The 16,033-nt window shown below is 42.3% G+C and overlaps 1 protein-coding gene and 1 long non-coding RNA gene across 9 annotated transcripts in view; one reads left to right on the plus strand and one right to left on the minus strand.

Annotated features, from left to right (window-relative positions):
* KIAA1958 overlaps positions 1 to 16,033 on the plus strand; it is an 80,233-nt gene that overhangs the window by 20,613 nt on the left and 43,587 nt on the right. For 7 of the 8 annotated variants that reach the window (XR_014003287.1, XM_081176392.1, XM_081176389.1 and 4 more), the window contains exon 2: positions 3,888 to 5,052. Coding sequence is in view for 7 of the 8 variants with exons in the window: in XM_081176392.1 (XP_081032518.1) it covers positions 3,912 to 5,052 (1,141 nt within the window). In the remaining variant the exon portion in view is untranslated. Of the gene's footprint in view, positions 1 to 21; positions 552 to 3,887; positions 5,053 to 16,033 lie in introns of those variants that run through there. The other variant, XM_081176388.1, reaches the window with a different exon arrangement.
* Positions 1 to 16,033, minus strand: part of LOC308577107 — a 134,469-nt gene that overhangs the window by 13,059 nt on the left and 105,377 nt on the right. The window lies entirely within an intron of this gene.

Raw genomic sequence — 16,033 nt, forward strand, 5'->3', positions numbered from 1 at the left:
CAACTTCCAAGGTACGACTGTATCTGGTATAATGTAGAATATAAGACATTGTATTATCAGGTCAAGTTACACTTTCATACTGAATTAACTCAACGCAACACTCAAGTTTCAGTTACAGATGCTGGGTTTGGCATTGCTTTAGCATGTGACTTTATTCAAATGTTGTTCTGCTTTGTCCTTAATTGCCTGCTCAAGCTGTGAAAGTGCATAGTAAATTCTGAAAGCTAATTCACCAATATCATTTTCTCCACATTCATAATTGTAATGTACAGAGTTTCATACAGCATCAGAGCAGCGGAAATCAAGTTATAATATATATTTAGTATAGAAACAGTTTCTTTTTGTCTTCGGACAGGGTTTTCAGGAGGTTGGCAAAGGAAAAACAACCGTATCGTTTCCATGTCATTCATTCATTACAATTATTTACTGGAAAGTATTTGAGGGTGGGTGGAATAGTACACTCTGTTGCTTTTACATCTTCCAGACATTTAGCAGAGGAAACTGAAGAGGCAGCACCTGATAAACATGCACCACATATAATAGCATTACTGGTAAGGACGTTTAATTCACTCTCCAGTTATGAGTTTGGTCAGACGAGTTGCATTCAGTCTGCAACACAGTAATGAGTGTTGTGCAGTCTCAAGTAATCAGTCACAGAACAAAATGGATTTTTTTTCATTAGGTGTGTATTATATTTTGTATATGATGTAAATGTTCATCAGACATCTGAGGCCACTATCAACTGAATACAGTGGTGCCTCGCAAGATGAAATTAATCCGTTCCGCGAGTATCTTCATCTAGCGGTTTTTTCGTCTTGCGAAGCAACCCTATTAGCGGCTTAGTGGATTAGCGCTATTAGTGGTTTAGCGGCTATTAAAGGCTTAGCGGCTTAGCTGCTAAAAGGCTATTAAAGGCTTAGCAGCTTAGAAAAAGGGGGGAAAGCGAAAAAAAATCCCAAGACTCGCAAGACATTTTCGTCTTGCGAAGCAAGCCCATAGGGAAATTCGTCCTTTCGTCTAGCGGGTTTTCCGTCTTGCGAGGCATTCGTCTTGTGGGGCACCACTGTACTGTGTATTTTGGTTGCAGAAGCAGAAGAGGTGTTATTTTACCTTTCTGCACAAAGGCAGGCTCAAAACTTTTCCTGTTGTTTTAGTGCAATCATGAACCCTTAATGGGTTCTTTGAGGTGCAATGTAACTTTGATCCGTTTATTAAAAAAATTAAAACCAGCCTTTCTACTAGGGATTGAAATGGCAGTAGTGTTTGGTGATGCATGTGCAGTGCTACCTTAAACTGGTATATTCAGATGCAAAATCCTACTGGATTCAATGGTTCTGACTCCCTTGAAGTGCGCACAGGATTTCAGCCTTCATCTCCACCCCAAAACAGTTTGCAAAAGGTAATTGCTCACTGTATGTATTCTCAGGGCTTTTTTCAGTGTTCTTCAGATGGCAGAATGCACTTTACCAGTCAATCTGTTTGCAGTCTGTTCAGCACCTGTTGAGCAGGCAGTTGTAGCTGAAGTCTTGCCATGCTATACTTGGCAAAGCAACCTTTTCCCCCAGAAGACTTGCCAATAGTAGCAGAATGGTAGTAGATGACTAGAAGGAATGCGGTGCTGTGCTATGGCTTAAGCAAATGGAAAATGAAATCCTTCATTAAAATTCTGTAAACTGGAAAGAACAAAATATATTAATAAAAATGGTTCACTGTTTATTAGATCACCTGCTGGTGATACTGCATTGCTACAGCAGTCTCTCCTGATTTAAAAACAAAAACAAGCAAAACACCAGTATTAAAATCCTCTTCTGTTAACGCCATTACACCGTTGAAGCAACTTATTTCCCCCCCCCCCAATTAACCTGCAGTTATGGTTGTGTTGTATATAAATAGAGGCAGCATGAATTTTCAAACACTTGCTGCACTGTGTGAGGCAATAAAACTGAAACGGAACAGTAATTAATTCTCACAAGAGCAAAGAACTCGATATAAAATGCAGCTGAGAAGCTTCAAAGGAAAATATTTTGGGACTGCAATGTTATTTTATTTGTACTAAGCACAATGTGAGTTGGCCCCAAAATGATGTTTTCTCAAAGTGTGTTCTCATTATGATAGATAAGGTGTGCAGAGGGTGTGTGTGTCTGTGTGTCTGTGTATTGCATCTGTCCATGGTGTCCCCGACAGTTAAAAGTGAGATCTTCATTGGATAGTCCTTCTACAAGTCACTCTCCATATAAGAGGTTGTCATTTTGAGTCCTCTGTTCCCTTCAGTCCTTCAAGGGTCACCTGCAGCCTCTACTGCAACATTATCCCCAGGCGCAACATTTATCCCAATAAGAATGAAAAGCAGCAATTCACTTAAGTGACAGAGATCTAGGGATGTTGTTCCAGGACTGTGCCTGTACATCCTCTGTGGAGCCAATCCAGACTCCACATCCCTGATCGTCCCATCGTCCCACCTTCTCATGCATCAGGAGAAATGGCAGGGCAGGAACGCATGCATAGCACCTTGAAGGAGCTTCAAGGTCACAAGTGAGGGATGGGGAGCCCCCATTTCCATGGTGGCAGAAACGCAACTCTTCCTTAAGAAGTCCAGCAAGCCTCTTGAGGAGCCAAGGAACTCTCATGAGATTGCAATGTGTGCCTATGGCAGATGCAAGTAGGAGGCCAAGGGTGAAGATAGCTCAAAGCTTTCTTTGTTCCATGGCTAGGTGACAAAGTCAAACAGGATGGGGAGTAACCAGATGTTCCTGCCCACCATTTCTGAGGAGAACAGATAGAGAATCCAGGAGGGCCAAAGGAGGGTGCCAGGTCAAAGGCAGCATTTAAGCCTTCATGGTGACTACCACGGCTGGAGTGCTACTTGAGGACATCACTGTGTCGGGCACTAAACTGGCCCCTTTGATGACCGCAGTGTTAAGGCCCTGTCTCTGTCAGCTATGTCCCATACTGCAACCTCCTTACACCCATCAAGGAAACTGTGCAAGGGAAGCCCACCATAGAATGCATTGCCATAACCAGTATCCAGTTTTACTTGTGGGATTGCCTTGTTCCACATGGAGCATAGCATGAGAGGGGGTTAATCCTTAAAGCAAATTGGGATTCTGCCCGCCACCCAACATGCAAACTTCAAGCATTTCAATCTGAATTGAAAATTTTGCCAGATTCCAAAAAGTGAAAATCCAGACACAAAAGTTGTTGAACTTCAAAAGAAATTGGAAGTTTCTGAGCTATTTTAAAAGAACGTGGGTTGCCATGTGTCCGGGTTTCCCCAAACACTTGCGTGATTTTCGGAAATTCCACCTGGACGCTATCTTGGATATGTCTGGGGAAACCCAGCCATATGGCAGCCCTGCTATAGGGAGTGATAGAGGTTTCAAGTCCTCACCCCTCATGTTAGAGTTTTGATCCCTATCAGTTTCTGCACTTAAGGGAACAAACATGGAGCTAATATATTGCCTAATTTGTGATCTAAAATTGTTTCACTTTGATAGGGTCATGCCCATAGTTAGATGCATGTTAAGCCCATTTGATTACAGCATGAATTGCAGCCTGAGTCCAAACATGCTTACTCAGAAGCAAGCCACAATGATTTCAAGTAGATTTGCATAGGACTGCAGCCTTGAGCAAGACAACAACATATGGATTGGATCCTTAATATCTTTGCTACATCCAAATGCTTAACCAACTAAAGCTAAGCCTCTGCAGAAATAAATGGTTATGCTGAGAAGTACCTTTTAAAACTTGTTGATTACTGCGTTTACTATTTTACATGGTTCTTTGTGCGAGGAAAACATAAATAACATACACACACACACGTAAAATGTGAAGTCAAATTCAGCCGCAAACTTTGGTTCCAGTGTAAAGTTTTCTTGTGTCTCCTCTAGGAACAGAGCTGTTGAGCCTGCACCATGGAGGACTGCCTTCACACTTCTTCCGAAAACCTTTCCAAGCTGGTCAGCTGGGCCCACAGCCACGGGACCATATGCACCCTCATTCCAAATCTGAAGCACCTTCTTTCAGAGGGCTCACATGGCAACCTGACAGCTATGTGGGGCTGCAGCGCAGGCCATGCCTATCACTGGCCCCTGACGGCAACCTGTAGAGCAGGCTCGCAGGAAAGAGTATGTTTCCAGGACAACAGGAGCTTCAACTCGGACAGCCCCAGCCTCATGGGCATGCCCTCGGACACACAAGCCAGCCCAGTGGAACGCTACTCTGGGAGGCCAGGGAAAGCAAAGTTGGACTGCAACAGAACCAGAGACTCCTGTGATTTCTCTTACTGCAGTGAGCCCTCAGAGTTAGACGAAACCGTGGAGGAATATGAAGATGAAGCTACTCTTTTTGACATGGTCTGTGAGTCCTCGGTGACAGATGAAGATAGCGACTTTGAACCTCGCCCTCAAAGATCTCAGACCAATTCCCGCAAAAGGCCAGCCCCGGGCGCCACCTCCTCGTTCCATCCAGGCTCCCATTCTCAGGTCGTTGACGAGAACAGCAGCAATGTGTCCGTCAAAAAAATCAAGCAAGAACTTCCCGAGGATTATTACATTGTGGCTAATGCAGAGATCACCGGCGGCATCGACGGCCCAGCGTTGTCCTTGACACAGATGTCGAAACCCAAAGCTCACCCAGCAGCCTCCTACCCTGTGCCATCTAAATCCACCCCTCATTCGCCACCTTCACTCATTGCTGAATATGATTTGCAGAACATCTCTGCCTCCTCCCAGAAGCCTCCCAAAGTAACTCTGGCTTCTCCAAGTAAAGGGCCTGGTAGCAGCCTGGCTGCCAACCCTCAGGCAGCCCTGCAGATGCCTGCTAGCACTTCCAATGCTGGCAAGCCGTTAAGCATTCCTTTATCAGCCTTGCAACTCCCTGGGCAAGAGGAGCAAGCAGCCTCAGAAGATGCCCTCCAGCCTGTGCCAAATCAGGTTCCCAGCGATGTAGCATTGTCTCCTTCTGCTAGCACAGAGCCAGAAGTTAGCTCCAGTCAGCAGCACCCAAGCACAGCTCCCGCCATCACCACAGAGCCAATGGCACAGACAATACCAGGTATCAATACTTGGAATGCTTCTCATGATGTATTGGGGTTTTTTTGGGGGGGGGGTATTTTAAAATGGGGCCCTCTCAGTGATGGCTCTGATCTGGTGGAATGCTCTGTCCCATGAGACCAGGGCCCTGCAGGATTTAACTTCTTTCCAGAGGGCCTTTAAGACAGATCTATTCCACCTGGCTTTCAACTTGAACTTAGCCTGATCTTTTATTCTCCTTCCTTCCCTCCCACTCCCCTTTTTATGAAGATTACCCACTCTGGGATCCCACAGCTAATTCTCCCCTGGTCTCCTCGCTGGCCCAAATAGGACTAATTTAGCCAGCTAGCCCTGGTGATCAATGTTTATTGGATGGATTTCCCCCCTAAATTGATTTTTGAATTCTGAATTTATTGTTATTCATGTTTTATACTGTATTTTATGCTATTTTTTGTTGTTGCATCAATTAAGTGTTTTAAATTTGTTGTTAGCCGCTCTGAGCCCGGTTTTCTGAACTGGGAAGTATGGGGTATAAATAAAAATTTATTATTATTATTATTATTTGAAGGTAAAAGTTTTAGTGCAAGTATGGATCATATTATAGGCAGTGCTTTTTCTCTGGGGGTACGCATCAGTACGCAATACCGCCACCTTTGGGGGGGGAAGGAGGAGGGAGGGCTCTTGGACCCTGTCAGAGCATTGCACCTCCTTCTCCAAGACTGGGAAGCATTTGCCCAGCTTAAGGAGGTGCTATGCTCTGACAGGACCCCAGAGCCCTGCCGCCTCCTTCGCAAAGCCAGGCGGGGAAAGCCTCTTCACCTGGGCAGCAGCACCCCAGTAGGTGAGTGGGTGGGCAAGGGAGCATCAATCAGCTAACCCGCCCTTACCTCCCAGCCTTGGTGTCAGGCCACACCCCTCCCCCATTTGCTGGTTCCTCCCCCTGCTTGTTGGTGAGCGGTAGCACCCCCCCCCTTTCCAGGAAAAAAGCACTGATTATAGGTCACATTAAAAAAAGAAGAAAATGTGTTAACATATCGGTAAAGAATCAGTATGATGGTTCCTGCAAAGGTAGTTCACAAAGAGATCACTAAAGGGGTTTGTTTACCATGCCATGGCACAGACTTCAATGTGTTATGACAGTCAAATACTGTACAGTTAAATGAAAGCAAGACCCAGTGTTTCAGTGGGGCTTGTTTCTGCAGAATGGCTGGGCCAAGCTGATGCATTGCAGCATCATAAATTGTCTCTTATGTGGAGGGGGGACACATGCCTGGTTCTTAGAATGTGAGCCTTCTGGGAGGGAGGGATTTTTATCAGGCTCAGTTCCTGGGCAACCTCCGGCAGTAATGGGCAGAAATTGCAACATGATGGTGTTCTGTTCCTGAACAGAAGAGACTGCCTTGCATTTCATGGAGGGCAAATGGGAGTCAACCAGACTTGGTAGGGAACTCCACAATAAAAGAGCTCTACAGCTCGTACAGAGAAGGCTAGTGCTAGCCTCTTGTCAGACTTCAGGCATAACTCAAGCAGGACCCCAGTCAAGCTCTTTTAAGGAACAAGGAGACTATACAGTACAGGAAGAGGCTCTCATTCTCATACTTTGACATTTGAAGATCAAAAGCTGTGGGTTGAGCGATACCAGTGTATAAACTAAGTGCAACCCAGCAACACTTAAGGGTTGATATAACTGACATCAATTGCTATTGTCCCCCACTCCAAAAAGAAAAAAGAAAAAAAGGAGGCTACTACAGTATTAATCCATTAAACAAAACCAACCCCTGTCATGTTAAAACTAATGAAGTTACAATTTGAATGTTAATCCAAAATTTTGTAGGTTTTGTTTATCAGTAGATCTAGGACTTCAATGGCTTAAGCTTGGGGTCTAGCCTAGTGAGTTATCCAGACTGTATATATGCTCTGGTCCCAAAGCCCTCTTCAGGCATGGAAGGGAACAGAGATGTGATTGGAAAGCTCTATAAGTTATTTGTATTAGGCCAAGCAATCTGATACGTATGCTAGGAGTCTAGATTTTTGCTCTTGCCTGGTCAATAGGTTTTCTTCTTAGCTTCTTGTTGGAAATCCTTTTTATGAACTATTTCACAACTGGTTTCAGTCTAACATTCTCTATGTTTTGGAATGTCATGAAGTGAAGTTTGAAATGTGCTTTGCTTTTATTTGTTTTTTTTATGTTGCAACTTAAACTTGACGTTGGAACTTTCTAAAAGTTTTATTGCCTTTGAACCAATAATATTTTTAATACTGCATCTTGTATATAGTTCCCTTGTAGTGGAAAGACAATTAGCAGCAAAATGTGAGATGTTTAAAACAGTAGGTGCTTTATTTGCTGAAAAAAGGGAACATTTCTTTTCTTTAGAGTATTTGTATCTGAATGTTGCTAAGACTTAGATTTTATTGAATAAATAGTGATTCATTGTAACTGTTGAGTGCTTTTATATGGACCTTGCAATCCTTTAATGGTAAAAAAAAAAGTTTATCCATCCTAAATAGAAGTCTGGCTAGCTAGCCAAAGTCCATTATAAACCTTTTAATGCTGAAAATAAAAACTTGTTCACCAATTTTATAACCTTGGTTATCTATTCAGCAAAAGGTATATTAAACTTAAACACAGGCTTAAATTTTGTCCTTTGCAATCCTCTCTACTCAAAAGACTTACCAAAGGGAATCCTTCATATTCCAGTCCTTTAGCGCTATGCGTATGTAAACCATAGACAACTTACCTTGCAGATTTTAGATGTGGTTTGAGGGCGGGGGCAAGATTCAGATTGCCCCCCCCAAGTTCCCTTTTGATATATTTAAAATTAAATTATGAACAAGACAAGATTGCAAAGAACATTTCCTACTTTTTAATGCCTCATAATAACTATATTTTTTTTCTTTTTTAAAATTTTATTTTATATTTTTCATCATTAACATCATTCAAACTTAAATTTAACAATATTTATACAATTGCGGGTTATTTTTAATACAGTTGACTTTGTGACTTAACAATATACTAACTTAACAATATAGCACTGCTTAACAGTGACATCCTTCTTTTTTTAAAAAAAGGAAAGTGGTTTCTGCCTTGTACATGGGCCCAATTAATATTTCATAATAATATGCATGCAGTGTGCAGAACTAGCATGTTGGCTGGAGAAATAGATACTTAAAGATGTTCAAACATATGTGATCAGTGGTACCATTAGGGTAGTTTTTGATTCTGGGTGGAATGATCTTGTAGCCCTGTCCCAACCGGACCAAATGGTCTTATGAGGACCCCTGTCTTTAGATGTGAATGTGTATTAGTTACTTCAAAATGTGGTAAACCAGCCCTACTGCTATTCATTCCTCAGGTACAGAACAAGCCCTGTCCTGCTCTGAGTGTACCACTAGATAGTGATTTGGAATGTGCTGGGGCAACAGAGGCTGCATCTGTTGAAATTTCCTCTTCTGTATAACCACTAAAGGTGCACAAGTTTTGTCTTCCATTGCATGAGGGTCAGTTGCGTCCTTGATGCCAGTTGCTGATCACAAGTGATGTGAAAATTTGCTTGCTTGCTTGCATGCATGATTGATAGAAGTATATCATCTATCCTAAGCCCCCAGGACTGGGCTAGGCTTTTTATAGCATAAATCTTAACAAACGAATTATCAAAACATACATGCATACATGCGTTGCAGAGAAAGTTACAGAACCTTAAGATTCAGAGCTCTCAACCACTACGGCAAATTGGGCTCTGATTTTACATGACAGAATTTATAGCTCTTGGCTAAGGCGATTTCTGCAGATAGCCTCTAGGGTCACATCCAGATGGAAGTGGTCAAATGAACAATTAAACTACTGTTGTGGATTAATCAGATGCCCTCTCTCTCTTTCCTGCTTGAAATAAAGAGGAGTTCAGAGGCCACTGGCCATTTGGCATAAAAAATGGAGCCTAGCTCTGCCGCTGAGCTAAATATAACATGATCTCCTGGCACACCATTTTCAGTTGGAGAAATGTCCAAACTCTTGTGGCTTTAATGTAATGTACTGTGTGCCGTTGGGACAGGGTTAGCTACAAAACCAGTGGGTATATATGAGTTCAGACCTGTGGCTACCTGCACACTGCCCAAAAAGAGGAAATGCAACACTAAAAAAAAAAAAGACAAAAGAGAACACCAATTTGCATGTGCTAATTTATAAGCATAGGTGCATATTTAGAAGTAATTGCTATAATATAAAGAGAAAGCACAGTACATTTTCTCTCTCTTCTGGGGAAGACCTGTGCTGTCTGTTAGGGGGCAACTCCCAGCTCCTGCTGGTCATCCTTCCTATGGTTCTTTGTTATTAAACTGAACATGGGCCTTCAAATACAGGGCTCCCTGTACAGAACTGTACTCTGATGACCTTTCAATAGAAGGTTCTCCTCTGTAATGTAGGACAGTTGGCCATCTTTCTGCCTCAGTTCCAGTGCCGGATTTACGTATAAGCCAGTGATGGCCAAACTTGACCCTCCAGCTGTTTTGGGACTACAATTCCCATCATCCCTGACCACTGGTCCTGTTAGCTAGGGATGATGGGAGTCATAGTCCCAAAACAGCTGGAGGACCAAGTTTGGCCATCTCTGGTATAAGCTAAACAAGCTATAGCTTAGGGCCCCACTCTCTTGCCCCCCCCCCAATTTTTTTAAACCCTGGATGTACATTTCCAAAATATAAGATAAGTTCAAAAATTACTTTGATGAAATACATATTTTGTTATGTGCAAACGGCTTTAGATATCTATTAGGTCCATAAATTACCGTATACCATGTATTCAACACAAAAAACAGCGGCCATTTGTTGTTGACAAAGGACAGCTGGACATATAAAGAGCCCCATTACCTTCAGTAGCTTAGGGCCTCATCAAACCTAAATCCAGCCCTGCTCAGTCCTACACCTTAAAAAAAATCAAAATCAAAGGATATTTGCAAACCCTGAAGTACTTACTTGTTCATTGGGCAGGGTGAAGGCAGGAAAACTAGCTGGGAGAGTGCTGATTGTATTCTGTGGATTTGTGATAAGTCAGAATGCTTAAAATAGGCAATGCTTAAAATTTAAAATATGTGACATCCCTTTCACAGGGCAGATGGGAAGAATTCAGATTTCATTTGTTGCATACTGTTTCCCCTGCAATGAACTTTCAGATTCTTGTTTTTGTTTTTGCAAAGCTGATAGTGCTGGCAGATTCATTTGCAGAAAAGGAATTATAAATCATATGCTTTACACTCCTTCCTTGCACTGGTGATCTTTGCTTTATCCCCCACCCCACCCTGCCCTATCATGCTGTCGCTATCATGGTGTCCATCTATTTATATTACTGCCAGTAAGTACTGACAGAAAAATGTATGGCTCTGTGTGCTGGGATTTCCTTATGGCACCCTGGCAACTGTTTGCTCCCATACCCAACAATCAGAGCATTTGTCTTCCCCACCCAGTACAACATGGTGTTGCTAGAGCAGATATGTTTATGTGCCAAGTTTCTGTTTTCTTTCCTCTTGCTCTGTAGTCTGGCTCCATAGAAATTCAAATAGACACGCTGCTCCCCGGCCTCCTGTATTGTTTGGGGTTTGTCCTGTGAAGCTCACTTGATTTAATTGCAACTCTGGGAAAACAAATTAAGAGTCAGAAAGGTTGGTCTTTGCATTCTCACTTCAGCTGTGCATGCATATGCTGTTTGTTTTGGCTTCCATTCACAGATATACATAAACACACACACACACACACATATAGATTCATTCTGCTGCATTTTGTCTTCTGGCTTATGATAGCTGTCAAACAATGAAGCCCCAACTAAATCACGCAACAAGCCTACTGCCAGTTTTAGGCTTAAACAATAGTGTGAATATTTATTACAGGAAAGCAAGGAGGCATCTGAAAACCACACAGCAAAACAGATTATGTATAACATAAGGCAATCGTAAATGTCTCCCTTTCAAAATGATGAATTAAAAACATCTGAGGTGATTCCCCCCTCTTCTCCAGAATTTAATTATTCAGTTTGTGCTATTAACAGTCCGGAAACAATTATGGGAGGAAGGGAGCGGGGAGACGAGCTGAAAAATATCCATTGCACAATTACGTTGGGGATATGCACAAACACTGCCCTTTAACAGCAAGTATGTATGAAGAAGAAAAGCTGAGCCAAGTCCAGAGTTAATTAGATAAGGAGGGTAATGGTTATGGCCAATGTTCACTAGCACAATTTATGAAACTCGGACTGCCACCAATTTACATGTTTTGGATGTTCACAGACATATATATTTCCACAATCAACATGTGTGTGGACTGATGAAGTCAAATTTGAATGGAGAAAACATGGATTCCAAGTGAGATCCAGCTCAAATGTGAACAAGTCCCAAAAGTGAGGGTAAACATTGTAAATAAATATACTCCTGGTTGCATAGATAATTAAGAAATATATAAAAGTATGAAGCTGCATTATGCTGTGTCAGACCATTGTTCCATCTAACTCTGGGTTTCCCAAACTTGGGTCTTCAGCTGTTTTTGGACTACAACTCCCATCATCCTTAGTTAGCAGGACCAGTGGTCAGGGATGATAGGAATTGTAGTATGAAAACAGCTGGAGACCCAAGGTTGGGAAACCCTGAGCTAGCTCAATATCGTCAACAATGATGAAACAGCAGCTTTCTCAACTTTCAGGCAGGAGTCCTTTGAAGCCATACTTGGGTGTGCTTCAGTTTACCTCAGACCTTCTGCATACAAACCACAAGATCTACCACTAAGCTATGAACCCTAGTTCATAAACCCACTAAAGATTAGAATCTACTCCAGAAAAAGTGCAGCTTTGGTATTCAGCTGACCAATGAAAAAGTAGCCCACTGCTCTGCTTCCAGATCTTTATTTGTTGTGTTTTTGTTGTGAACTGTCTAGAGCTGTTATAGGGAGAGACATGCTATAAATATTTTAAATAAAATAAATAATAGGTCCCCTGGAAATTCAGAAATTGCTGATACGAACAAGTATCTGCCTGATCTTGATGGCAATGGCTCCTGATTTTGGATATCCTTTATTCCTGGCAAGGCTTTACCCCCTTCCCCTGCCCCAAATTGCCAACAGCATTCACTGGAGAGGTTTCCAAGTTTTCATACTGTGCCTAATCAGAAAGAATGCAAGCTGGGGGAATGGGAGGCACATTATTTTTTTAAAGTCAGAAACTTGATCTGATTCAAAATTTGAAAAGAAAACGGGAACATTCATGTAAAAGCAGTCTTTTTGTAGCTATGCTCATTCCAAGGTGAGAACACCATGAAAATGAGATTCCCTGGGCAGTTTGTATGGGTTCTCTCTGCACTATTAGAAGCTGACAGCAATAGCTCACATGTTATATCTTTACATCTCCAGTGGATATAACACATAAATCAGAACAGAGCATCTGTGATTCACTACCTTTGGCAATATAATAATATAAGAAATCCTGCTTAGGGCCTAAGAACTGTGTGGACCCTCTTATAAGCAATATATCACCTGAGTACTGTCAGGTTCCACAGAAAACTCCAGAGTGTGATTTACTATATTAATTACAGTCTTGTGGCTTCGTGCTGCTAAGCCTGAAATTACAACCGCATTCCAAAGTTGATTTAAGAATATTCTTTGGTTAGGAATACAGCACAGCTTATTATGATTAATGTAATAAAATATTTATTCCATATTCTGTTTTTTCTTTGTTTCTCTGTTTAGTGCCCTACTTAGGAGGCCTGTACAAAAGTTGTAGCATCACATTACCAAGGCCAGACTGGATGCGATGGCAACAATATGCGTCTGCCCTATTCAGGCATAAAGCATGTAGTGTAGAGGCAACTCCCAATTTACGCAGGGGTTATGTTCCAAGGCACTGTGCATTTAAGTGAAATCACTTATATTTGAAACACCCCTGAAAAGGCCTGCTATATACTCTATAACAAGGTTGAAATCAGTACCAATTCCTCTTATCCTTCTCCCCACATGTTATGCAATGCTGACACACCATATTAATTCATTTTACCAGGGTGTCAGATGAAAGGCAATATAAGGAATATAATTGACATTATAGAATATCTGGAGGTCAGGAATGAAAAACAAGCGGCGCTGGTGTTTATAGATGCAGAGAAGGCCTTTGACAACGTTTCATGGTTATTTATGAAAAACACACACAATGGAAATGATAAATTTTGGAGAATCATTCTGTAGAGGAATTGACGCAGTTTATTCAGACCAACAGGCCATGCTGATTGTGAATAACATGACAACTGAAAAATGTAAAATAACGAAGGGTACAAGGCAATTCACTAACAGAACAATTCTATATATGTATTATGTCAGGACCAGGAGATACACTGACAGAATTACCACCATATCCTATGCATGGAAAGGGGAAGGCACCCAACCGGAACGTTTTGTGTTTTTATGCTGTGAATGACCCTTTAATCTTTGGATGAAGGGTGGTATGTAATAAAGAAAAACAGGAAAACAGCACCCTCTGCATCCCTGGAAATGCTGCCATACCCTACCAATCAGGAATTGCGCTGGCGACGCTGTCCACATGCACCCCAAACACGGAAGCAATCATTCAGTGCATGATGATAGGGAAGACCCTTTACTGATAAACACATAGAATAATAAAATTGTGGAAGGGACCCTGAGCATCATCTAGTCCAGGGGTTGTCAACCTGGACCCTACTGCCCACTAGTGGGTGTTTCAGGATTCTAGGTGGGCACTAGAGGGTTCTATGGCACAAGCTCAATCCTTCCATCGAGCACTGGTGGGCAGTAAGGAAATTTTACCATCCAAAAAGATGCATTAGTGGGTGGTAGGTATAAAAAGGTTGTCTACCCCTGATCTAGTCCAGCCCCCTGCAATGTAAGAATATGCAGCTGTCCCATATGGGGATCGAACCTGCAACCTTGGCGTTATCAGCACCATGCTCTAGTCATCTGAGCTATCCAGGTGATCATGATAATACGAAAACCCATTTATAGATAAGCATCTGTGTTGGGGAGTGGCTTGATATATAGTAGGGTAGCAGGTACAAGTGTCCCTATATTCTTACATACTGTATTTGTGCTTGGTTCTCCGGTTGTACAGCTAGGGAGAGGAAGGTGCTCCAGAAGGTCATAACCACAGCCCAAAGGATTATTGGTCATCCTCTCCCATCTTTGGAAGAACTGTACGGTTCCCGTTGTCTTAGGAAAGCAAATAACATCCTGCATGATTCATCTCACCCGGGACACGGTCTGTTTGCACTACTGCCTTCTGGCAGGAGATATAGAAACATCAAGTCAAAGACAAATAGACTGAAAAACAGTTTCTATCCAAGAGCTGTGGCCTTTTTGAATGCTGTAACTCGATAGTGTGACCTGGGAGTTTGATGGGTGTGGTGTGGGTGTGGCTGGAATGTGGTTTGTTTGGTTGTTGTTGTTGTTTTGCTTTTGATGTTTTAAGGGATGGCATCCAATTTCGTTGCACTTTGTACAATGTTGCACTTGTGTAATGACAATAAAGAATCTATTCTATTCTATTCTATTCTATTCTATATGGCACTAGCTTCATGCTAGGAATGCATTCACTCCTTGCATAACTGTCTGCCATGGAGATTCCAAGGACTCAGAATCCTGTCTAGAGCAAGTAGGTTAACAACCCTACAGAGGACTATCTGGGAGCATCCTGGCCATTGCTGCCTCTAGGGGTCCTAATTTGGCTCCCAAGGCCCTTTATCCCCAAATTACCCCCACCTGCCCCACCCCCAATATTGTATGTCACATCACGGGTGAGGCAGGTAAATGCCAGCCTGTCATCACACTGAAGTCCATTTCCAAGCTGCAAAGTCAAAGGGAGGGAAATTTCTTGCATCAGGTCTTGTGTTGCTGTGAAGTTGCACTACTGATGGTCTGTAGGAATATGTAATAAGTCATAAATATGCTTTTGTACTGTGCCACTGACACCCTGCCTATATAAGTGCTGGAATATACTGAGAGTCAGTGTGGTGTATTGGTTAGAGTGTTAGACTATGATTTGGGAGACCAGGTTTCAAATCCCTGCTCATCCATGAAGCTCACTGGGTGACAGTGGACCAGGCTCCATCAGTCATTGCTCTTCAATGCTGACCAGCGTATTGAGTATTCATTCATTCTGACTGGTTTGTGAGAAGGTTATAAGGCATTACATCAGGCAATTTTCATCCCACACTTTCCATTGCATTTTCCTGTTACTTCACTTATCACAAAAAACCCGACTTTTTTGAAGGGGTGGGTGGGGAGTGGGCTTGTTGTGCAAGAACACCAAATCAACTTGAATTGCAGAGCCCGAGCTTTTCGATATGTGATTGTATCACACCTCAGAATAGCAACAGTCCAGAATAGCCCATTGTCTCTCAAAAGCCAAGTCATGTGCGCTGGACCAGGAAATGAACTTTTTATAGCATGAGCCTCTGCTCTGATTTATTAATTGAAGTAGGTCAAGCAAGAATAGAAACAATTATTGAAACTTGGCACCTGGGAATCCAACCAAATTCTTAGTGGATGTAAGTAAACTAGAGTCAGTGAATCTAAGAGAGAAGTTATACCATTTGAAATCTGGTCTGTCATCTTCAGACTTTTTCTTCTCCAAAACAAAACAAAAAACAGAATTATAACTATTTCTTCTGTAAATGTAAAGGCTGTAACTTGGATGTCATAGCCAATCAGGGGTCAGAGACTGGAACTGGAACACAGGATAACCAGCTTTCTCTTCCTGCCCTTCCCAGAAATGACTGGTGACTTTTTAGTGCTTAGAGCAGCAGATGATGCTCTTCACACAGCCCAAGGTTGGTAAAAAACCAGTGAAATAAGCAAAGTGATTTGATGGCTTGCTTGCCCTGTAATGGCATGCAAAATCTCCCACCTGAAGAATGCTGCTCACACTTCCTGCTGGTAAAACCAACCCTGACAGCTCTCTTCTGATCTTAAAGAGGGATTTCCCTCTTCCCTCACTTCAGCTGCTGATTGTC

Source organism: Podarcis bocagei, assembly GCF_964188305.1.
Source record: "Podarcis bocagei genome assembly, chromosome: 17".
Classification (NCBI taxonomy): domain Eukaryota; kingdom Metazoa; phylum Chordata; class Lepidosauria; order Squamata; family Lacertidae; genus Podarcis; species Podarcis bocagei.